The following is a 24404-nucleotide window of genomic DNA, read 5'->3' on the forward strand; positions in this document are numbered from 1 at the left end:
CAAACCTTCTTTTCTCAAGGCTAAACAAACACAGCTCTCTCAGCCTTTCCTCATAAGCCAGGCTTCCCAGCCCTTTGATCATCTTTGTGACCCTTCTCTGGGGTCACAAGCTTCCACATCATTTTTGTATGGAGGGGAAGAAAACAGTGTTCCAGGTTATTGCCTGACAAGCGCCCTGTCCACTGTCCCGGCCTCGGCCACACCTGCACAAAGCAATTCCCGGCTAAACCTCTCTTCCCAGCCCAGTTTTCCCTCAGGAGCAGCATCCCCGGCGTCCGCCTTACCCACAGGCGGCCCGCCGACCCACCCCACGCCCGACTCCCCGTCACGGCGGCGCCGCTGAGCTGTCCGCGTCTCCCAAGCCACGGCAAAGGCACCAATGGCCACGAGGAAGGCGGAGCGGACAACACGTCCCCCGATGACCGGCCGCTGACACCACCGCGTGCCCGCCGCCCCGCCCCAGGACGGGCGCCCCCCGCGGCAGACCAGACTACAGCTCCCGGCATGTCCTAGGAAAGGGGGAGTCGCGCGGTGCACGCCGGAAAGCGCAGTCCGCTGCTCCCGAGGGACCCCGGCGTGCTTCCGCCGACTCCCGCGGGAGCAGTGGGCACGGAGGGCAGTGACCTCTCACGTGAGGCCGGGGACCGCGCGGCGATTGGCTGCCGCAGGGAGAAGGGGCGGGCAGGCAGGGAGAGCTTCCGGTGTGCCTCGGCTGTCGGCAGCTTGTTTGGATGCTGCCGTCACATCATGGCGACGCGCGGAGCGGAGGCAGCGCGCGGAGGAGGCAGCAGCAGCGGCACCGGCAGCAGCGCGCAGGAACGCAGCCGGCGCCAGAGCCACAGCGGAGAGGAGGAGGCGGTGGCGGCGGCGGCGGTGGCGGTAACAGCGAGCGGCGGCCCGGAGGTGAGGCAGCGCGCAGCCGGGCATGGTGGGAGGGCGCTCCCGCTCCCCACCCGGTGGCTTGTGGTGCCTCGCTCCCCGCCTCCCCCATCCCCACGCGGCCTCGGCGCCCTGCAAGGGCTTGGGGCTGGGGCAGGCCGTACCCTCGCCGCTTCCGTGGTTTTCGGGGGCCGGGCACGGGGCTGGACAAGCTCCTCTCCGCTTCCCACGGAACTGGACCCGCGTCGCTGCAGCCGCGCGTGTGTGTCTGAGGGTCGGCATTCTCCTGAGGAGCCGCGGTCGCGTTTCCCCGGCTGGGGGGTTGCTCCAGCCGCTCTCCATGTCCCTCTCCCGAGGGTCGAGGGGCGGTCCCTGCCTCGAGCGCGCGGCGGGCCTTTGGCGGGGGGGGGGGGGGAGAGCGGCACGTGGCGGGGCCCGGTTTGAGGCGGGTCGGGTCGGGGTCCGGGAGGCATTTGCCCGTCTGCCGTTGTCCCCCCACGGTGATCCCGCTGGCTAGGGGTGCCAGGCGCCGTGCCGGCCGTTGGCGCTCACCGGTGCGGGCCGTGGGGTTGAGGTGCGAGGCACGCGTGCCAGAGCGGAGGCTCTGCCTGCCTGCCTGCCGCGCGGTGTGTGTGTGGGGGGAGTGCTTCCTTTCGAAATAGGTGAAAAATGGTCCTTTCTCTCATTTTCTTTCCTCTACCGACACGCCATCAAAAGCGACGGTGTTCTCGGTGACTTTACAGTAATGTCTTGTTGCGTGTCCATATAGGAAAAACCTAAAATGTGTATGCAGCGAACAGCAAAGACTTAAAACGTGCAGTAGTTGAGCCGTGACATCACCAACACGCTGCCTGACAGAACTGCCACGGTAATCTCATGTGCCACTTAGGTATCTCATCCTGTGTCCTTAAATAAATCCAAGTGGCTTTTTTTTTTGTGGGACCTTTCTTGAATGCTACAAAGAATAAAAACGTCCCATACATAGTAACTTGGTGGTGGTGGTGGTGGTTGTTTATTTTGGCTCTTGGGGAGAGATTTAAGAGGCTCTGGAGGTATTTTTTCCTCAAAGAAAAACCATCTCTTGTGCTGTGTGTTTTTTTTGAAGCTCCTTACTGGAGCTTGTAAGGGGCTTGTAAGGAACTTTAGCATCTGCGACGAAAGCAGATGCTGATGATTAAAACCAAAATACAAATAAAATCCAAAACACACAAACACTGGCATCTCCACGCTGGTTCATCTACCTGCAGTCGAATGGAATTGAGCATTTTAAAAAGGTGAAACGTGACAGGGAATATTAAGCAAATTTTACTTCAAATTTTTTTTTGTGAATTAAAAATCCTTAAGCAGTCTCTTGCAGCGTCCCTCCCCCTGCCTTGATACAGGGGAGCTACTTTATTTTTAGGTTCTTTGTGACCTGTTTGCATTGTGAATTCGGAACTCGTCTATCCTGCTTTTTCCAGAAACATAATGTGGATGACTAGAAAACCATTAGGTTTATAGTCAAGAGGAAGTGAAGCCTCATTGGTGGAAGTGATTCATGCTATATTAAATATTTTCTTAATTAGCACCTGTCTCAGCCCCTTGCATTAAAAAAGGACTGGTGAAATGTGTAGCACTTGGCCCTGTAAGTGCCCTGAAAGTTTCCATTTAAGCTTTGGGTTCTTCCAATGGGTTTTGGGATTTTTTTCCCCTAGAATTACAGGAATTATTTTTAATGTCTTAAGGGAAAGCAGGGAAGAGATGGTTTTAATTACTTTTTTCAGAGCACAGGGGAAAAAGAATGATACAAAAGAAAAAAATTTTTTTTTAATTTTTCTTTCATTTGAGGTTGCTTGAGGTAAATAAAGCTATTTTTAAAAGCAGGAATCTCTTCTGCAGCATGAGGTTGATGAAAGTAAGAGCAAGAAGCATGGAAGGGGTAACAGAAATATAAGGACCAGAAGCAAAGGTCATGTAAGAATGTGTTTGAAACAATATTAGAGACTTAATCTTAGATGTAAGGCCAGCAGTGTTAATAGCGGTCTGTTAACATTGACTTTGTATTGACTTATAAAGATAAAATACAGATTTCCACAGTAGGTATTTCTTAATCGGCCTCCTGCTGTGTTGGGACTTACTTCCAAGCTTGCAATACTTTGAAACTAATGATGAGCAGTACTGCAGGTGCCTCAGTCCAGTGTTTTGAAAGTAGGTAAATGAGCACATAGAACATAATTTTTAATGTAATGACAGAACAAGGTGAAATGTTTGTTTGAAGTGACTTTCTGATCTCACAATTAAGATTGTAGTTTGGTGGGGAAGGCACCTTGGCCACCACTTTTTCAGAAAGGTATAATTAGGCTGCATGATCATCCAAGTCAGTGAACACAGTATAGGAAAGTATTTATTGCATGGAGAAATAACCTTAATAAGCTAGTCTCATGGTCACAAGCACCTGAATTATTGTGTCTAGACCAGTGGATAAAGGTGCACCTGCTGCAAAATTCAAACCCGAATTCTGTGACATCCCAAAATGCTACTTTTTGTGGAGAAGACATGACTAACATTGCTACCAAGAATGACTGTTCTTTTAGCACAATAGTTATGTTAAATGAACTCTTCTTGAATATCTGTATTGAGGAAAAGTATATCACACAAACGTTTTCAAAACATGCTAGCAGGTAACAGTAAATTGCTGGGATTCAGGAAGCATAACATTTGCTATAAACCATAAACATTTATGAGAAATCACGTACTTCTTGCTGTTACAGGTGTTTTTTGTTTCTGTTTGTTTGAATGCAGTTGATCAGGTTAAGGTTTATAAGGCTTTTATGCCCAGTTACATGTGTGGTAGGTTTGAGGATGTAGTCAGCTGAGTGATGTTATTTAAATGGACTTTTCTTGAGCCTGATGCTGAGCAATGATTACATATTTGCTTATATATTTAGGTTGTCTTACAGTTGTGAAGATCTGTTTTGTGTACATACATTTGTTCTAAAGCTTCCAGGATATTATTTAAAAGTACTAGCAGTTCTGAAGGCTAAGGTTGTAAAAGTCTTCTCACAGTTCAGGCCATCTGCTACTATGGACGCAGTAAGAGATGTTTTGACAGACTAATACCAGTACTTTTTTTTTTTTTTGTTAGAGTAACTTCCTAGCATATAGGAAAAAAAAAAAAGATGTGGGTGTAACTACTGCTTATGGTTTTATTTTCAATAAGAGATACAGAGTTTTCAGGAAAAGACTGAGTATGTGTATGCACAGGCGTATAAAATATAGGTATTTGAGTACATATAGTAGCAATGATAAGTACAGTATATATCAGGTAGCACTTGACTGTGTGTTACGGGCTCTTGTAGGTAAGAGAACAAAAAAGTAAGTCTTATTAATACTTTTTGGCATGGTAAGGAAAGTTCTGCCAAAGTATCTGTTTTGTCCTTACATGCAGTGCACGTTACTGGAGCAGAACTGTTTGAAGTAAAGTTGGCTTAGACTCTTGTGATCATAGCCAGTTACATAAATAGGATACCTCTCTTGTACTCTCATCCTTTAGGTACTGAGAGTTTTCTTGATGCGCAACTTTTTTGATCTAGGTACAAGTTGAGAGAACATAGCAAAAGACTAAATGAAAACTTGCGGATGAGCAGGGGCAGTGTTACCAGTAATTTTCCTGCAGGGCATCCTAAAGCTGTTTGACTTATGACTCTGTCTTAAATAGCTTGAAGATGATACACTAATTCAGAAGTGTCAGCATCTTTTAATAGTTGGTTTAACAGCTAGGTAAATGGCAAGTATCTTGTTTTGTAATGGTAGAGTTTTGAATTTTTGTAAACAATTTCGTGATCTAAAAAAGTCACACGTTACCTGTGCAACATACTTTGTCTCTCACTGGACATCTTTCTAGGTATGTAACAGTCTTAATTCTGGCCTGTCAGATTATAGCCCTCCTATCATTAAAGTTGGTTAGAAGCAGCAGGTTGGAAGCCAGCTGGAAGCTGTGGAAGCATGGTATCAACTAGAAAAGGTAGCGGAGATTTCAGTAGAAGGTCTTTGGCGGGGTGGTTTTGTTTCTATTCAGTCAGTACTGAATCAGCACTATTACACAATGTGTTTTTGGAAGTTCTGTGTTCTGGCTGGAATGTTGAACTGAGAAGTTCACTAGTCTGATGAGCACTCATTTGAAAAGATAGAGGTAAAAGTTGGGGTTGTTCTAACCATTGTCTTGGGGGGGGGGGGGGGCAATTTCAGTGACAGAGAATTGTTTAGTACTTAACATTCTCAGTGTGACATTTATTATTGCTGTGCTCCAGCTTGAAGCTTTATACAGATCAAATCTGAACTACCTATAGTAAAGTGTTTAAGAATAATATTGAATGTTGGAAGGCTGTTCAGACTTCTGGTTATGTGTTAATATCTAAAGTGACAGCTAATGGGGAAAATTCTTGGTTAGTCATAATTGGGAAGTCATATAGCTATTAGTGTTTGTGGCCCTAGTCAGGCAATAGCAGACTTCTCTGTTTAAAACCACTTTCTAATCTAAGTTACTAAAATTCTAATGTATTTATGTTGTGCCACTACTGTTAGTTTTGCTAGAACTTACAGACCACAACTTGATAGAATTTAACTATTTTTTTTTAAGCTGTTTTTGGTTTGTTATTAGGGTTGCTATAGCTGCTGGTAGAACCACTTCTTTAAATACAGTACGTGGTCACCGATTTTTTTTAATTGTATTTAAGCTGAAAATATTTGATATTGTTACAAAATCTCTCTACTGCCACAGTGAGCTTTGGTTTTGCAGCAAGCATGTTTGCTTGTCACTAAGCTTGGATTTCTTCCATTTTCACTGGAAAACCAAAAGAAGGTTGTCAAGTTTAATAGTTTTTTTCACTATGGCTATTATTTTCAAAGATATTTGAGATGTACAAGATGCTTGCACATAAATCTTTTTCTTGAATTCAGTATTCTGGTAGGTTATTTCTGCCTGCTCTGTTAGACTTCAGAGAATGAGCATGAAGTTCTGAAAATCCTGTTTTTTTTGACAAAGGATGGAGAATACTCAGAGTTAAGAGGTTGTTATTGTCATTACAGAATTGAACTGACACCTAATTTGACTGCTGCAAAAGCCCTGCTGAATTAATGAGGTGGTGGTGTTCACTCTGTGAAACTTTCAGGTGCTGTGGAATATGAATGCTAATTGCCCCAGCTCTGAATTGACAAGAGTTGAGGTTACTATGATGGTTTGCTAGAAGTGGGCATTTTGTGTCTTACTGGTCACATGTATGCCCCCACCAGTAATTGTTTGGTTTTTTTGTTTGTTGTCGGGGTGGGGTTTTTGTGTTTTGGGGTATTTTTTTTTTTTGTGGGTTTTGGTTTTTTCCCCAGAAATGGCAGAAATTTCTCAGCTGAAAACCAGTTAAAAATTCTGGGTTGTTTAAATTTGGAGCAGTGCTTTTCATGAACATCATCTTGCTGACAGTGTTCTAGTACCTCAGTAGTCAGTGTTAACTATTTAACTGGTGCTTTTTATTTAGTTCCTTGTGCTCTGGCTGTGATTAGATTTACTTTTTTATAGTGACTCTCGTTCTTTGGGTTCTTTCCAACCATCGTGCTAGCACTCCTAGTTGGGAGGATTGCCTGTTAACTGTGCAGTGAGCGGGACTGAGGTACCAATCTGGCTATGAACTGTTAGAACAAGCTGTGTGAATGTTGTGGCTAGCATAACAGAGGTGGGTATGAAAAAGGGGAATGAAGTGATAGCAAGAGAGCTGCTGCTGTTCAATGTGTAACCACAAATGGAGCCAGTCAGCCTTCTCAGCTGCCTTTTGAAGTTCCTGGCAATTTTGTGCTCTGCTTTCAAAAGTTTATGGGAGTCTGTTTATGGATTTCAGAAGGTCTGGAAATAATGTGCCAAACCAGGAATTTTCGAGTTTAGAGCAGACTTTCCCTACCTTTTGCCCGGCTTCTTAGGCACAAGTATCTGAACCAGAAGTTCATGTCCTATGTAATAGAAAAAATGCAAGTTTCAGCTGTTGTATTGGTACTGCAATTCTGCTCTGGTATCACATTGTGATCTGATACCTCTGATCTTTCCTGTCTTGTCACTCCAATGCAACATCGTTTCTTTGGCTTCTGTATGAATCATGATTTTTGGAGATCTCTGCCATGTCTTCAGACATTGATATCTATGAAAAGGATAAGCAGTCTCTGTTGTTTTCACATTTCTTGTCCTTTTTTAGGAAGAATCTTGTTTGTTTAGCTGACCCTAAACTTGGGAGGGGTAAGTCTTTCCTGTGCCAATGGAAGCCCCACAGTTTAAGATTACATAGGAAAAAATACGCATCTTACAGCTCTAAAAAGTCTGTTAAATCTTGGGCTTGGTTCTTTTTTACAGCAGTTATATTACTGCATTACCTTTGCAGGCATTTATCAAATATTTTGTCTTGCATTACTGGAGAATAAAATTGGCAGTGCTTGTTTCTTTTTTTTTTTCCCATAAACCACATGCATCACTTCCACACTTGTAAAAAGCTGTGAAAGTGAATCTTCCTTTGTAAGTCAGAAGTTGCTCCTAAATGTGTATGCAGATTATTTGCAGTTAAAAAACTTACTGTCATTCATGAAAGATACTGTATGAATTCCATCATTCTGAAGAATGAATCTGCCTTAGATAAGGTCTAAAACAAGGGACTTTATTTACGTGTAGAGAACAGCTAAGCTGTCATAAGCTCTTTAACAGTATTAACACATTTGTTTAATGATTTTTAAATAACTCTTCAAAGCATGCTGAACAAATTTGGAGTTGAAATATATCTCACAATATATTATTAGTGTTGGCTGCGTTCTTTTGGTGTTGGCAAATTCCTTTTGAAGAGGAAAGGAGTACATCTGTGCAGAATACAAAACCCAGTACAAACTCCAGGTTTAAGATTTAGGACATTTTTAATATTAAAAATATAAGGTAATATGAAATAAATCTGTGCTTAAACAATGAAATTCTGCATATAAATGGGTCCTGCTTTTATAATTTCTTGTGACTTTAACAAAACATTTTCCGTTCGCTGAAAACAAATCAGTTAGAATGATCACTTTGGCAGTGAAGTGAGTTCAGCTCTGCTTATTATACTTTCATTCATGGATGCATGTTGTATAGTAGGATCACAAATCCACAGCAAAAAATTCCACTGCCAAGTACTGTCTGGAGTCCCAGCCTCTATACTGTAACAAAACAAAAAAAGAACACCCAACCACACACCCTTGAATTTCTCTTGTCAGCCTTAAATATATCTAGAAACTGAGAATGTTGTCCTGGTGGTTGAGAGAGGAGTCTGGTAGCTGCTCAGTAGTATATAGAGTGATATTATCAGTATATAGAGTGATATTACTGCTCCAAAATACTGGACATATCACTGCAGTTCTAAAGCAACTGGTGATGTTTAACTTTTTGGTTAAATGATTAAACCTTTGGGTGTTTAGGAAATGTTTGAAGAGAAAGTTGTTTAATTGAGCAGAAATAATGTATTGTTAAAAATCATAGGCAGTAGGACTCCAAATCTGAAGCCAGTTAATACTTACTTTTTTTGATGACTTCATAGATTTAAATTTTAAATTTAAAAAATGGATGTGCTTCCAGTTGAGTTTATAATTCTTGTTAAAACAACAGATATTCTCCAGTCATGAGCTGACACTCTTATTTGGCATTCCGATTGAGGTATTTTGAACTCTTACCCTAGGTGTGTTATCAGTGTATTTCTGTGTATTTCTTTAGACTTCCTAGTAGGTTAATTCCCTCCCTGCCTCTCCCTCTTTCTTGCAGTATATCTCGGGTTATTTCAGAACTGGTATGTTCCACTTTTCTGGAACCAATATGTAATAAAGCTGGGTTTTATAATGTTGTCCTCCTGTCTCAATTTATGTACCTTATTTTTCAGATAACAATACATAAACCTAGTTAAACTCTTGCTGAGTTTTAGGTTTGGTATACTTAGTGTCGATTTATGAGATTTTAAGAACTATGACGGGAGAAGTGTTTGCATTTAAGATTGTGTGCTGAGATGATAGCCAGTTAGTTTTGGAGCTTTAAGAACAAATTTCCATGGGAACTTTTTATTTCTAGAGTATAAACATTCCTGCAATTACAGGGTTTCAAATTTCTTTTGTAAAAGAGCACTTAGGATTTTGGACTGTTGTATGCTGTTTTCTTCATCACTCTTTAGGCTCATTCTGTCTACAGCTACTTATATACCTGCCTTAACAGCAGTGAATATCAACTTGAATCATAGAATCATTAGGGTTGGAAAGGACCTTAAGAGCATCTAGTTCCAACCCCCTGCCATGGGCAGGGACACCTTACGCTAAATCATATCACCCAAGGCCTCGAAATAATAATAATAAGGATGGGATTTTACTTTTACTTGTCCATGCAAAAGAAAGTTGAAAGTTTTCGTTTTTAGTATAGTTGATTGATTGTTCACTTCCTCCTTTCCCCTCTGAAGTTGGTTGTTGGTGCAATGGAAGAAGCTGTTTCTCAGGAGATGGGAATGAATAACCAGGATCAGCTGGTGAAGAGCAAGTGTGATGAACTGTCTGGCACACCACTGCGGCATGCTCAGTCCAACTGTTGTGGCCTGGAAAACACAGCTTCATTGGAAGAAGCTGAGTGTATCACAAAGAACAGAAAGCACCCGGGGTCCACATGCTGCTCTCAAGAGTCTCGTGAGGAAACTCCTGGGAGAGAAGAAGCCCGTACTGATCCACCTGATGGCCAGCAAGATCCAGAGAGTGAAAAACACAAGGAGAAAACTTTGGGTATGTTCTCTTCAGCATTTTGATTTTTAAATGGCTTTAATATTTTCATAAAATAGCTATGCATTTGCTCTGTCTTTGCCTCAGGTTTACTCTGTAGCCAAAACTTGTCATCTTTAACAAGGTATTCTGAGAAAAGGTGCACTTCTGCTTAGGAAAAGACAATTCTTAATGCATATGTAAGAATCCTTCAGCTGGTAATGCTATTTTTAAAGGAACTTTTATAACAGTAATAATGTGGTAATTACTAATCAGCTTTTTTAACTTTCCGGTTGTTGGATTAACTTTTAAATTTGGGATTGTGGTGTCCAATGCTACCAAAGCACTGCTGATATTTAAAGCCCAGAACCTTATTAAAAACACTTGTGTGAATATCCTTTATTAGCAAAAACTTAACCTTTTAAATTTTGCTCTTTTAGATTTTTCTTTTTATCTGTGCTATTAAAAATATATGTAAAAATATTTTTGTGGTTTTAAGGTTAAAGTAATAACTTTTACTTTTTGTAACTTTATCCAAGTTATGTAATGTCACATAGGCAACACAAATTCTTACTGTAATGGCTTCCCATGTGTCAACTCTTAGGATTATGCAGCTATCAAACCAAAGAACAACTTAATTTGTGCTAATTTCTCATGGATCTGTATTTTACTTTTCTAAAGATAGGCTCTTTTCTAGTACTTTTTCTTTTCTCAATTTGGTGGTTTTCATCCAATTCATAGGAAAAGAAGTATTGTTATTAATGCAAGCCTTGAACACACTTTCTACACCAGAGGAAAAGCTGGCAGCTTTGTGCAAGAAGTATGCTGATCTGGTAAGTAATTTGTAAAGATAGCAAGAGTTATTCATGTGTTAATATTAACTATGGAATACAAGAACTTCTGATACAGGACAGTAACAATTTTGAATATTTCACAGTGTTGGTAGGGGAAGAAAAAGCAAGCTCAGGCTTATTATGGGTATTAATTCAGCCAAACTAGCATGCATTCTGCTTCTACATGACTGACTAAATCCAAAGAAAAAACAAGTTATGATAACTTTTTGATAACTTGGCGTTGAAGCGTAGGATTAGGATTAACAGAGAAGTTTAGAGTTTCTTTGGGGAGTAATTATTTTCTTAGTTTTTGTCTGTCAATAATGCTTTTGTGCTAGCATTTTATAATTTATACCCTTTAGGATAAAGGGAAAGAACATATTGGGATAATGAGATATGGAAAAAGTAAGTTATACTTAACTCTTAAGTGATTTTGGGGAGCAGGGGAAGTTAGGTTTAGGTTTAATTTTGCTTTGTGCTTTCTGATTATGCAAAAGAATGGATAGAAAAGTAACATTTCTTCATTAACAAATCAGAAAGTCAAAAAGTTAGCAGTGATTGATCATAAACTGCATTCCTACCCCTAGTAGGAGAAATTATAATTTATTTTCTAAATTAGATGATCATAAAACTGGGGACACACACTCATGAGTTCACTTTTCAGAATGTCCCTGGAGACTTGTTCATCTTGAGACAGGAACAGACAAGAATGGAAAGACTGGAAATACTGTGTGCATGCTTTCCCACCGTATTTGCAGTTACAAAATGAATGTAAAACGAGATAACTGAGGAGTTTGACAAAAGCATGAGGTTTTTTCCTTATGTAGATGTCAGGTGTATTATATACAAAGGTGGTTTTGAAAATGACATAATGGCTGCACCACATGGAGCGTAGCTCTTCTGAAATAATGGGTGTTTTTGTCCTTTGAGATTCAGGATGTCTCCAGAGCTTGAGGATGAGCTAGCACGTAGTCTTTTTATTCACAAAGGCAATACTAATTACTTAAGAATAGACTTAGATTAGTTCTGTTTAGGAAATCCTCCTTGGAGATCTGTTACATTTTAGCTTTTTCTCTGCTCTCTCACATGCACGTTCTTGTCCACATGAGTTAATTTCCTTCAAAACCGGCAGCTTCTATAAGAAGTCACTTTCATTTAAAAGAGATACAATAATACTTTCACAGTGCAACTCAAGGATGAGGAGCCCACCAAAAAATGAGCTTTGATATTGTGAGACTAAAATGCAGTAAATCAGTTGTTACGAGCAGTTGCTTGTGCATGTGATGCCTTTTCTATTTGAGCAAGCAACTCCCATGTCAAATCACAGTGATGATGATGGCCTGCATGACGGGCTAGGTTTGCATGAATTCCTTGCTTCTGTGGAAAAAAGAAATTATCTGCACCATCTTAATTTTGAGCGTTCTTGTTGAAGACCATCAGGAGAGAAACATGTTCACATTGTTTTTTCCCCTCCCAGGAGAGGATCTGTAGTCCATAGGCAGCATAACCATTCACAGCCCATAGTTAGTCACCTTCCTGGAAAACCAGTTGCTTTTCCCAGGATGCTCAGAACTGTTGAGACTTTGGGTGGGAGGTTGTCCAGGTGTAGCAGTAGTTGTTTTAGCTGAATGAGTTTTAGAGGTACTCTGTTTCCCTCAGAAAGTTTAGGTTGTGTTCCTTTTAAGATGCATTCTTTTCTTCATGATAGTGGTGATGAGCCACTGGCACAGGTGTCAGCTTTAATGCCAGCAGAGGTTTGAACTGTTTATGACAGTGCACCTACAATGCTTTTTTTCTTTTTTTAAAGATTCATCATCTTTAAAGCTCACTGTCAGGTTTTTCAGTGGTGTCTCATGAAAAGGACTATACAATAAAGGTAGGAATGCCTCTCTCCTGGCAAAAGATCTTCCACAATTATTTTTTTTTTTTTCCTAATTTGGAATCTATCAGGAGATCAGTTTGTGATGTAGGAAGGTTTGCATCCGTGGCGATAGGTCTCATGCTGGCATACTTTTACAGGCCTGAAGTTTCATAGGTATGCAGACAGCACAGCCACTTGAAGTATTTTTTCTGGCCACCCAAGAAAAGGGCTTTTTATGTTTGAATATCAAAATATTCCCTTAACAATCCTTTTCTCCAAACTAGATTAAATATACATTTAATTTACTGTTGTCATGGAGGTGCTTAATTGTATTTATTCGTTCTTCTGTGCTTCAGCATTACTTTGAGCTCTTTCAAAAAAACAGCACTGTATTATTATTCTATCATGGTGATGTTCCTTGTTGTCAGCCTTCTTTTCCTGTGGTGTCCCAAGGCTGAGGCACTAATAAGGAGCAGTGTTGAACTTAATTGTTACCTTCTTTACAACAGAACAGACTAAACAAAATGGTTTCTTGGGGAGCCCAAAAATCCTGTGTAATGGAACTTACTTTCAACTAGATATTAATGCAAGAAACTTCTATTCACTGGATATTCATAGAATATATATTGAAGTCAGCACCATATACGTAGTTTAACACTGTCATTTACAGTCTAAAGAGCCTAAAGAGGTACAACAAAGAATTTGCTTCAAATAGTTGAGACTACAGAACTCTTAAGTCATCAAAGTCTGAGCTGTGCAGCTTTAATAGTACTTGATTTGTCAGGGCTGCTAGTTGTTATCTGTTCCATTCTGAAATACCTTAGCATTTTACAAACTTGTATCAATTACTGCTTCTTTTGGTAGGAGCTCCTGCTGACAAGAAAGAACTGTGCACACATTTATGTGGATTTTTGTTTCTGATACTAGAGAGAGACCTGTTGGATAAACAGCTGTGTGTACCTTGCAGATAAGAGTGGAAAACATTGTGACCTGTTGAAAAGCCAGTTTCAGTTGGGTTTTAATTACATCTGCCACATCCTTCTTTCTCAGAGCTAGTTCTAACCCTGTGGCTGAATGCAGGCCCATGGTCCCTTATCCTCACAGGCTAAGTTGGAATTTGTGTATTTCCATCTTCTGTCCTTGCACATTTAGAATTGTCTGTAGGATGATGGAAGTTTCTTTTTAAGTGTCACCTTGGGGGTCTTAATGAAGTTATTTTACTTTCTTTCATCTGAAAGTTGTAGTTTATTCAGTCTGCTCATCTAGAAGAATATAGTTTCACCTATGTTTATTTAATAAATATAATCTCTAATGTTAGTTGGAGGAGAGTCGAAATGTTCAAAAGCAGATGAAGATACTGCAGAAGAAGCAAGCACAAGTTGTGAAGGAGAAAGTCCACTTGCAGAGTGAGCATAGCAAGGCCATTTTGGCACGTAGCAAACTGGAATCTCTCTGCCGGGAGCTTCAGCGTCATAACAAGACTTTGAAGGTTAGTTTATATAAATTACAATGCCAGTGGTGGTGGAAATCTGACTTTATTGGCTACTGCTTAAAATCAAGGCTGCTGCTTTTTACTTATCACTTCGCTTGTTATCTGTACCTGCAGAAGAAGAGTGTCATGTGATGTAAGTATCCCTGATTTTAAGGTAAAACATGTAGGTATAATTAACCTTGCTATTTTTTTTTTTTCCCCTTGTATTACTTGCAGTATGTAATTTTGGCATATTTGGTTCTGGAAGCAGTGCTGATGACTTCTGGGGAAAAAATAGCACAACTGAAATATAATGGCAGCATGAAATGGCATGGTATCACAAAAGGCTTGATTCTGTCAGAATATAATGGATGGGAGTATAATGGAAGAGAGCCAAGATATTCTTATCTGTGATCACTGTAGGAAATCAGTGCTGGTTTTAACATCTGGGTAGTTCTTACACTTGCAAAGGTATTCATGTAACATCTTGTAATACCAGCCTCTCTGTAATGTTCAGAGTGGTAAAGAAAAGATTCTTTAGAAGTTCTGGAGTTTCTGTATGTACACACTTCATATGGGTAGTCAGCACAACATGCTATGGCTTATATTAATTCTAGTACTCTAGAACTTGAAACTGTACAGAAGTGTAGTACTGCTATTGTTTCTGACTCAAAAATATGAAAAAGGTCCATGGTTTAGCTTGAACACATTAATATTCTCTCACAAAAGGAAGAAAACATGCAGCAAGCACGTGAGGAAGAAGAAAGACGGAAAGAAGCAACTGCACACTTCCAGATTACACTGAATGAAATTCAGGCTCAACTGGAACAGCATGGTATACATAATGCCAAGCTCCGCCAGGAAAATATTGAACTGGGGGAAAAACTGAAGAAACTCATTGAGCAGTATGCACTGCGAGAAGAGGTGCTTACATTATGCTTCTAATGGGATACTGTTAGTTCCTTGACTGTAAAGATCAGATAATTATTTATAGGGGACAAAACCCTGTAATATTTTACAACCATCATGTATATAAATTATTCCTTTTACTTCACTACTGTGAAAAATTAAGTAGCCGTTGAGCCCACTCTCTGCCTTTTCTGTCTGGTTTTGCATATCTAAATTCAAGATATATTGAAAAAAAAATCTTTCATGGTGAAAGTGGTCAAACAGAAATGAGTAGTCTAGAGACTGGGAAATCTGTCTTTAGAGTTATTCAGAACTCAGCTGGGCCAGATGTGAGCAGCCTGATCAGACACTGAAGCTGACTGGGGTTTGAATGAACTAAAGCTTCCAAAGGTTATTTCCAACATAAGTATGTGTTTGAAGTTCGTCTAAATTATAAATTTACCAGCATAAGAGTTATTGTCTGTTTTACTTTGATTCATTATGGTTGGTGGTTTTTGGGAAGCTCCTTTGTGTATGTAGCTGCTCTTGTTGGCACAGAATCAAAGTAAGCTATCGTGCTTTAAGAATATATTTGGACCAGTGGTATGGAAATGACTATTATAGGACTAACCGAGCTAGCTTCAATAGGCACCAGCATGTAAGCTAGCCAGTCTAAGCTACAGTAGTGGAAAACAGGCAGCTCTTGTCAAAGAGAGAACTGACTTTCAGGGAGTTCTACAGCTAAGATTAGCTTGCTAGTTTTTAATGTTTTTCTCCTAGTTTTTCTCCTTTGGCAGAGGAGATTTGGAATGTAGTTATTCAGTTGTGGTTCTTTTTCTTGGGGGTGGGAAGGTTGGTTGGTTTTAAACCTGGAACAGTTAGAGAGCTTTCTGTAGACTAGTTCCCACCTTCATGAGATAATGTGGGGAAGAGAAAAGGTAGAAAGATGCCTCATGCTACTTACAGATGCATGTAAGACTGGAAGATTCAATGATTTGTGGAATTTCATCAGCTAAATAAATTTTTGTTGAAAACTTTGCTCATTTTGAGCTTTTTTTAACAATGAGGACCAGAGATTCTAGAAGTAACAACTACAGTAAGGGTTAGAGATAATACACTACCTTTAGAAGAAAGGATATAGACTACCTGTTACAGGACTTTTGTATGTTTGGTGTGAGGTGACTTACAGCATTGTACCAGTTTAATACAATATGCATCTGGCTTCTGTGAAAGACAATAAAAGCGTAGTTACAGTGCATGGACGTAGCAGAGAAAAGGCATGTAAAACAGCCTTTGCCTCTGTTTCTTTTGAATGAAACTTCTAAACAATATGCATTTCCCCATACATGTATATTTACCTTAATTGACCTGTGTACTGTTTATATTTGACTGATATGATTTCCTTTCTTTAGCATATTGATAAAGTGTTCAAACATAAAGAACTGCAGCAGCAACTTGTGGATGCCAAACTTCAGCAAACTACGCAGCTTATTAAAGAAGCAGAGGAGAAACATCAGCGAGAAAGGGAGTTTGTAAGTGAATTCTTTGTAAAGATAAATAACAAAACCCACCAAACCATATTTTTCATGATTTGAAACAGATTCGGCAAATTGAGGGTACTGTCTATTGAAAGTTAGGATAGATTTCAACAGTGAGACTGAAATTTAAGTTTTGTGTACGTGTAATGCCTTCAGTATTAGTGTCCATATTTACAGGCAAGTAATGTTATTGTTTGCATTTTCTCAGCAAATGGGCTGGATATTATTTAGATTTTTTTTTTTTGACTGGGAAATGGCTTGAGCTGAAACACCAAAGGTACTCTTGTGGTCAGGAGTTGTAACTTCTGGTTTTACGCTATAAGAAATAAGTGCTTTTTTGTCTGTCTCCAAAACTATGGCTGATGTTTTATTTATACGTTCATAATCAGCAATTTACTTGCAGTCTTCCAGGAAGTTTGCTTCAAATTAAACAAAAATAATACTTAGGTGAAGTGGTGGTTTGTTTTGGGTTTGTTTTTTTTTTTTTCGCCAATGTTCCTTATGTAACTTCTAGACAAAGCCTTGCTTTTCCTGTATTATCTTAAAATGATCATCCAGCGTGGGGTTGTTCTGTATTTTTAAAACATAATTTTGGAATCATATGCTGATGAAAATCTTTTCAATGATGAACCTACAAAATGGTGTCAAGTTGAAGCAAAATTGGTTTTAACTAGACTGTAAAGGCTATTGTAAAGGCAGTATTAGTGACTGGAGAAATGGAGGAAGAAAATAAATCAGGTTACAAAACAGTTATAAATTGCATACAGTTTGTTAATGAGCTACTCATAAATTTAGCAGTTCAAACTTGCTGCAGAAATAGAAATGTTGACTCATGCTACCAATTAGAAAAATGTCTCAAAAATTTCTGCATGCCAGCACATGTTTCAAATCGTATATGTGAAAGTATAGTAATAAAAAAGCCCAAGTGAGAAAACATGGTTGGATGGCCATTAGGCGATGTTAATGTTTGTTTCTTTTTCGTTATAAATGAAGCCATTCATAGGAGTACTTTCTGCATTATAAGGCTTTTTGCATTGTTGTTTGTTGTTTGTTTTTTTTTTTTGTTTTGCTTTTTTTTTTTAGTTGCTAAAAGAAGCTACTGAGTCCAGACACAAATGTGAACAGATGAAGCAGCAGGAAGCTCAGCTGAAGCAGCAGGTATTTTTTTGGTGGTTGTTTTTTGTTTTGTTTTTTGTTTGTTTGTGGGTTGTTTTTTTTTGGTTTTTTTTGTTTTTTGTTGTTGTTGTTTTGTTTTTTGTTTGGTTTTTTTTTAACGGAGTTGTCTTCAGTACATTTGTTCTAAAAAGAAAATGCCAAAATATTTGTGATTGTAGTGAACATAATGCAACATATAGAAAAACTACATGTTATCATTCATGCAGATATGCATCATTCAGATGTTATACGCTACTTGTGAAAATTATTTGGTGTTTTTTAATTGTCTTTAATTTCCAGTAGTTAACTCTTCGATAGTGAAGTGTGAAATGTAAGTTGTAAAGACATTTTTGTACTTGCTGTTTAATACTTCTGGAGAGTACTGTAACTGGGAGGTGCTAAACATCGAATTGCTGGAATTAGTATACTTTTTAACTAATAGTGATAGTATTACAAAGACCAGAATATATGAAAGTTTAACAGTCTATTCATTGTGATGGCTACTTCACCATTCCTTGGCTTCTCTGAAACTCTTGTTTTCTCTTCTACAATTTTATTTTGCTGGAATGAATCATGTTTGGTTTTAATGTGTTTCTGTATGTGTGTGTGTATAGATAGATATATACACACACACAGATATAGATATATATATAGAGATATATATGTATCTGTTCAGAACCAGAGAGGCCCTTGTGACTATAGAGAGTTGGGTGGGGATTTTTAACCAGAATTTGTTCCTTACTGTTTCTGTCTCATCCTGTTGTAGAGGACTGGGAGCAAGCCATGTCACATCTATCTCTCTAGTTATTCAGATTTAGTAACCTGAGTGTCTCTGTCCACAAAAACCTGCTATCTTCCGATTGTTTTCTTGCTATAAATGCTACAGCAAAATCTTCTCTGTGAGTGGAGAAATAGCCTCCAATTTTTGCACTTTGGTTCTGGATCACCTGCAGTCATTGTCCAAACGCAAGCTCAGCACATAAAGCAGAGGGAAGTGGTTGGTTCAGCACATATATACATAGCATCTGAGAAGCAGTAGCTATTTCTTTTATTGTACACCTCTTACTGCTTCACTTTTGTGAGGCTTTGTGTTAAGTCTTCTTGCAAGCTCTATTTCATTCCTTTTTTCTGTGCTTACTATACCTAATTCTTTTCCAGGCTCTCCAACAGTTCTGTTCCAAGTGTGTGTGTATTTGTGCAGTTAGATGTAATCATGTGGACACCTCTCCACTGAACTTCAATACATTAATACCCAAATTATCCCAAGTAGTTTTTTGTCATGCTTAGTCTTTTATGATTTTTTTTTTGGTAGTTGATTACCTTTTATTCAAAATGCCACTGCCTTTTTGTTATGCATTTTAATGGTAACAGTGCGTATAGTTTGTGGTTTCCTGGGGCTAACAGATTCTTCTGTAGAATAAGATGAGCTAGAAGGTTCAGTTACAATAACGGCAGTCATCATGTACTGTTGACAAGCCAAGCTAATTCCTGTTGTGAAGTTGCCTCTAATACTAGGGCAAAATAAAATATTTGTGTTCTGAACGGTATTGTCCTTTAATCCTCAGTGTAAGAATTGAGAGAACTGATTATTCTTCAGGTGGACTAGGAAGATGGTCATGTATTCTTAGAACATCAAATCACACATTGGTATTATAGGTTGTTTTAGTAAGGACCATAAGGTTTTGGGATATTTTTTTTTTAAACAGGTTATGTTAATGAATATATTTTTCAGTTCCTTAATTATTGGCCTTGTGATGTAGGGCAAGAAAATTTTCTGTCATTGTAGATTAATATTCTTCACTTGTTAAAATGTAAGCCTTTTCACTGTTAAATTAAATTAATTCCTTGTCAGTATTCTCTGCCCATTCTTTTTGCTTAGTGGGCAGATTTCATAACTGTGAATGTGTATTTGATTTCTGGAATGAATCCTATTTATTTTGTCCCAGCCTTGCTTGTTACCTTTGGGTGGTTATGGAGAGGTTTTCTGAGTGATTTCACTAACCAGGTGCTGAATTTCCTGTATCTGTCAAGATGATTTTTTTTTTTTTTTTCAGTAGGGAAGCAAAAATGAGATAGTGATGAACTGTGATGTCTTCAAACATTTTATTAGGCATAATACCCTTTCTACTTAAGAATATATTGCTGTTCTGTAATCTTGGAACTCCTTTATATTCGGTTTCAATAGCAGGTTTTCAGACAGGTTCTGCATGCTTCTCAAATGGAGATCATAGGATAGTATAAAAAAAAATTTTAATCCTCTAATATTTTGAGTTTCATTTTGCCTTGTACTATATTTTTGTATTTGTATACAGCTGTTCGGATTAATGTTCGTGCCTCTTTTTCCAACAGCTTTCTCTTTACATGGATAAGTTTGAAGAATTCCAGACCACCATGGCAAAAAGTAATGAACTCTTTACAACCTTCAGGCAAGAAATGGAGAAGGTACTTACAGGATTACCTGGTTTCATAAAAAGTAATATAAACATGCATGCTGTTACTGGGATGCATTTTAGATTTTATAACAGTGTTTACCTTCTGAAAATATATGAAATATTTTTCAATTTATTTTGGATCATAACGTAGAGCTTAAAAATTTGTCATATTATGGAAGAGAAATGGTTTTGGAGGTTTTTTTAACAGTTTTTAACACACGTAATAACCAAAATCCTAATTTGAGTGTTTTATTAAAGGCATAAAATACTTCTCAGTCTTCTTGGCTGTGCTTTTTTAAAACTTCTTTCCCTGGAGCCCTTTAGTTTTACTTGAAAGTTGCTAGTCTGCTTCTTCTAAGGATCAATCTTGTTTTCTTTGAATGCAGAATTTGTATGTGCAGGGTTGATTTTTGAGCAAAAAGACTTCCCTGTAAAATAACTTGTTCAAACTGAACTTGGAAAGTAACAATAAGAAGTCAACGCAAGCCACAAAATTAAGTCTTCTGTTTGTCTCTTGCAGATGACAAAGAAGATTAAGAAACTGGAAAAAGAAACCATAGTGTGGCGTACAAAATGGGAAAACAACAACAAGGCTCTTCTGCAAATGGCTGAAGAGGTAACTACCATTTAAGCAGCAGTATGTCTAAACTAGAGTCTATGTCCTGGGGAACTTCATGCAATTTCTTAGTTTTAAAGAACTGAATATACTGCACAGTAGCTGCCTCTTGGTTTGGCTGCTGTATGGTTTCTGTTCTGTAAATGGTACTGGTGGTCTTAGACATGAAAAACCAAAAGCTGATTTATAAATCTAAACTCACGACAAAATCGGCCTTATCTTTGCTTGCTTACTGTTTAATTGGTGGGATAATGTGTATAAAATCATGCAAGCTGAATGAATTTACTGTATTTTAGTATGCTGAGCAAAGTTCAGTCAGTGCTGTGATAGAAATAAGTTTTAAATACCCAAGACAGACATGAAGGAAATAACACGTGTAAGGAATCAGTTACTTTTCTACACTGCTTCTGCTTTTAGGGTCAAGAGATACCATTACCTACCTAATTGTAGTCTAGTAAAAGAGGAGCTAAAACAGTTTTCACAGAAACTATAGGCATACAGTTCTGTCTGCACTGTCTAAGGTCTAGTTTAAGTATATGAGGTATGATCTTGCTGGGCTGTGCTAAGTCCTGTAGGTTTGCTATGGCACTGCTTATCTTTCTCAGTTCTTTTAAGGAGCTAGTTAAGAGAACGATGACTACAGTACCTGCTGACCTGGATTTTGGATTGTAGATTTCCCTCATTTGTGCCCTTCTGCTCCCTATAATTGCCATTATTTGGGTTGTAAATGCCTTGTATCAGGATCTTTACTGATGCTCAGCCCTCACAATTAGTATTATGCTGTTATAGAGGTATCAATTGCTTGTTGCTAAAGGTGTGTGTTGCCACTCCAGCTTAGACAAGCCATTGCTAGTGGTCAGGTATTCTAAGGAAATTTGCTCTGGAATTTGACCTACTGGATTAATTAGAACTTAATATTCAGGATTAAATAGTAGTCAGTCTTTAAGGAAAAAAAAAACAAAACAACAAACAAAATCAGTGTGATCACAGAGCTTTTTGTCTTTTGTCCTTCAGAAAACAGTAAGAGATAAAGAATACAAGGGCTTTCAAATAAAACTGGAGCGCTTGGAAAAGCTATGCAGGGCTCTTCAGACAGAGAGGAATGAGCTGAATGAGAAGGTGGAAGTCCTGAAGGAGCAGGTTTCTCTCAGAGAAGCAGATGTGGATCTAGCCGTGCAGGTGTTGCAGTCCTGCACGCTCAATTCCCACGAGGAGCTGGGAACTCCCAGTGACATGGAACCAGGAATCCAACCTGATGTGGAATCACTTGTGGCAAATAATTTGGCAAAGACTGTCTCAACAAGTCCTGTTCCTGGCACTGAATCTGTAGACTAAAATGAAGTGTAAACACTGTATTGAGAGATATATTTTGTGTATAACTTTCTCTGTTGGTGGTAACTATTTGGTTTTGTGGTGAAAATTTTCTTACTTTTTCTACCATATCTGTATTTTCTTAGAACTACTGGACTTACGTGGTACAGGAAGCTGCATAGCAGCTTTAAATAGCTTAAACTATAGATTTTCCACAACTGTGTTGCACATCTGCCTCATTTTTTTAAAAGAAAATATTTTTCCATAAAAAGATGCATGTGCATTTCCTCCCCACAACACAAATCACTGTCGTGGAAGACCGTGTACAGATACAACATCGTTCTGGGGAAAACAGTGACAGCAGGTCACATTTTGGTTTAAATAATAGCATTCTGGTTTTGTTCATTGATTTGTCACTCAATATACTAAAGAATACTGATTTCCCCGATAAATGTATCTGCATTAGGATGTCTAATGGCCAGTAAAAAAAAGTCAGCTTTCCCCTCTAGTATGTTTTCATATATATGAATGGAAAACTAAAGGTCCAGGACATAGTAAAAAATGTTTAAAGGCTTTTACGTACTTTGTGGTATGAAAAAAACAGCTTTGAAATATGTCAATTTGCAGCTGGTGAAACAGGGTGTACAACTTTGTGCAGGCTTCTCAGGGTTGTGTTGTAAAGGCTGGTTTGGGCTATTTGCTCTATCTGTGAACGTGTTAAATATAAATACGTGAAAAAATGCACAGCAACGTTACTGAGTGGGATTTTGCCATTGTGTAGCCTATTCCATGGGTGTTAGTCATGTTCTTCCCTCTTAGCTGCAGTGTGTCCATCACATGGTTATCCTGACTAGAGGAATCCATTGCTGTCTAGACAAATCTCCAGATTATCTGAAAGGCCAAAAAATAGACATTTACTGCTGGAGGCATGGAAAACGTGAGTCTGTAGCATATAGGCTTTCTCTAACAGCCTTGTATGCAATATATTTAAGTTAAGCATGTACTGGTTATAAGTGAACAGGTAGATTCAAATACTTTTCTTGAAGTACAACGTGGAATTTCTTGCAGCTCAACCTCAAAGCTGTACCAGTTGGCAGAGTGCCTTCCCAGTTAGGTTATCTGGTAAAGATGGTACTTCAAGTTCTTATTCTTAACATACCACAAGAGAAGCTCCCTTGTTAACCATAAAAAAAAATCCTAGAAAAATTGATAGCCACATTTTGACTTTTGTTCCTGAAAGAAACTAGGACCAGCATTTAACTTCGGACAAGGCAATGTGTGAAAAAACTGCAAGCTACCCATAACTTTAGTTCCCCTGTATTTACTTTCTAGTTTTGGTTGCTGTCATTTTAGGAAATACGAACATATGTAGCCTTTTCTGGTACTTAAAGTTCTTTGCACTTACTTGGGAGAGGTTTTCTGAATCCAGCGCATCTCTCAATGAGCTTCCCACCCTTGTTGCCCGTGACCATTTAGTGGCTAAATTACTTGAATGTTCAGACTGCACTGAGCTCCTGATCCTTTTGCTGTAGTAATGTACATTGAGATATTGTAGCTGTCTCTGAGAGAGTAAGGTCATATAAGGCCTAATAGATGTGTTTTAGCTCATACCACTAAGAGGAGCTGTGCAAAACTGACACTTCTTAAATGGTGGAGCAAATGGGAAGCTGGCCATCTTTCTTCTAGATTTGTGCAAGGTTTGTGTTTGTGGTCCAAGCACAATGCAGGAATGAAAAGAAGGTAGCAGTGAGCAGTCAGTCACATTAGACTAGGAGCTTTGAAATGTTAATCATGCTAACCATATGGCATAAAAAAAAGACTGGAAAGAAGTATTTCAGACTTGCTTTTCAAATTACTTGCTTTACAGAATCAGACTGTTTAAAAAAAAATAAAATAGTACTTGTGAGAACTAGTTTTCAGCTAACACTAAGCATGAAGTAATTTTCCTGAGGAAAAGTGAAAAACTTTGTATCTGATGCATCATACCCTTGGCAAGGTAGGACATACAGTTTTCTATTTTTACTATCTATTATTTGAACATTTGTATCTTTAACAATTCTTTCTATAGTGCTTGTTCTATATGGAGGCAAGAGTGATTTTTTTGCACCCTGCTGCAAGAATATTTTAAAGGGCTTTTAGAGACACGACAGATGTATAGAACAGCAATACAAATATATTTGTTATTGACTTAATATGTGAATGAAGCAGAACACCCCAAGTGATGAAAGGCTTTTAAAATGGGGATACCCTTTTCTCTTTACTACCCTAAACATACCCATATCATATTGACTTATCTGGCCAAAGTGAGCTATACGTCGCTTCCTGAAACCAGTCAATAGTTCCATGCATTGCTTTGAGAATGTTGTTACAAAATAAATAAATAAAAAACACAAATTCATCTAATAAATAATTAAAAACCACAAATTCATCTAAGGATAAGCTCAGCACTCTAACTGATCTGCCATACAGCAGGCTATTGCACTGCCAGTCTGCAGCCAAGTGGGTTCCAGTAGGGTTTTTAAGTAAACTGGTATGAATGCCTTTCTCCCACTACCATAAACTGTTTAACCTGGGCTGTTAAACTGATGTGGCCAGAAATAAGTATGTCTAATTGTCAAAACTCTGGGGCCCAAAAGACAGTTTCACCATGCTTAAGCTGC

General features: G+C 38.7%; 1 protein-coding gene across 2 annotated transcripts; it reads left to right on the forward strand.

Annotated features, from left to right (window-relative positions):
- Positions 1 to 659: 659 nt before the first annotated feature.
- Positions 660 to 24121, forward strand: TXLNG (taxilin gamma). Of its 2 annotated transcripts, none has more exons than XM_057419539.1 (10): positions 660 to 903; positions 9351 to 9663; positions 10381 to 10472; positions 13652 to 13822; positions 14534 to 14728; positions 16105 to 16224; positions 17314 to 17388; positions 19735 to 19827; positions 20338 to 20433; positions 21448 to 24121. In XM_057419539.1, exons 1-10 carry the CDS (start codon positions 748 to 750, stop codon positions 21766 to 21768), a joined length of 1632 nt encoding a protein of 543 aa, XP_057275522.1. In that variant the 5' UTR covers positions 660 to 747; the 3' UTR covers positions 21769 to 24121. The 2 variants fall into 2 exon arrangements, with proteins under 2 accessions (XP_057275522.1, XP_057275523.1); XM_057419540.1 differs by lacking the exon at positions 660 to 903 and adding an exon at positions 2751 to 2827.
- The last annotated feature ends 283 nt before the right edge of the window (positions 24122 to 24404 follow it).

Source organism: Pezoporus wallicus, unplaced genomic scaffold (assembly GCF_028554395.1).
Source record: "Pezoporus wallicus isolate ANWC-B61680 ecotype Strahan unplaced genomic scaffold, APGP_CSIRO_Pwel_v1 contig_5767, whole genome shotgun sequence".
Classification (NCBI taxonomy): domain Eukaryota; kingdom Metazoa; phylum Chordata; class Aves; order Psittaciformes; family Psittacidae; genus Pezoporus; species Pezoporus wallicus.

Excerpts from the sequence above, each read along its gene's own strand:
- TXLNG (XM_057419539.1), top strand. The coding sequence starts at position 748 with ATGGCGACGCGCGGAGCGGAGGCAGCGCGCGGAGGAGGCAGCAGCAGC. Across the intron at positions 16,225-17,313 it reads ATCAGCGAGAAAGGGAGTTT|TTGCTAAAAGAAGCTACTGA; the intron begins GTAAGTGAATTC and ends TTTTTTTTTTAG. Across the intron at positions 17,389-19,734 it reads AAGCTCAGCTGAAGCAGCAG|CTTTCTCTTTACATGGATAA; the intron begins GTATTTTTTTGG and ends TTTTTCCAACAG.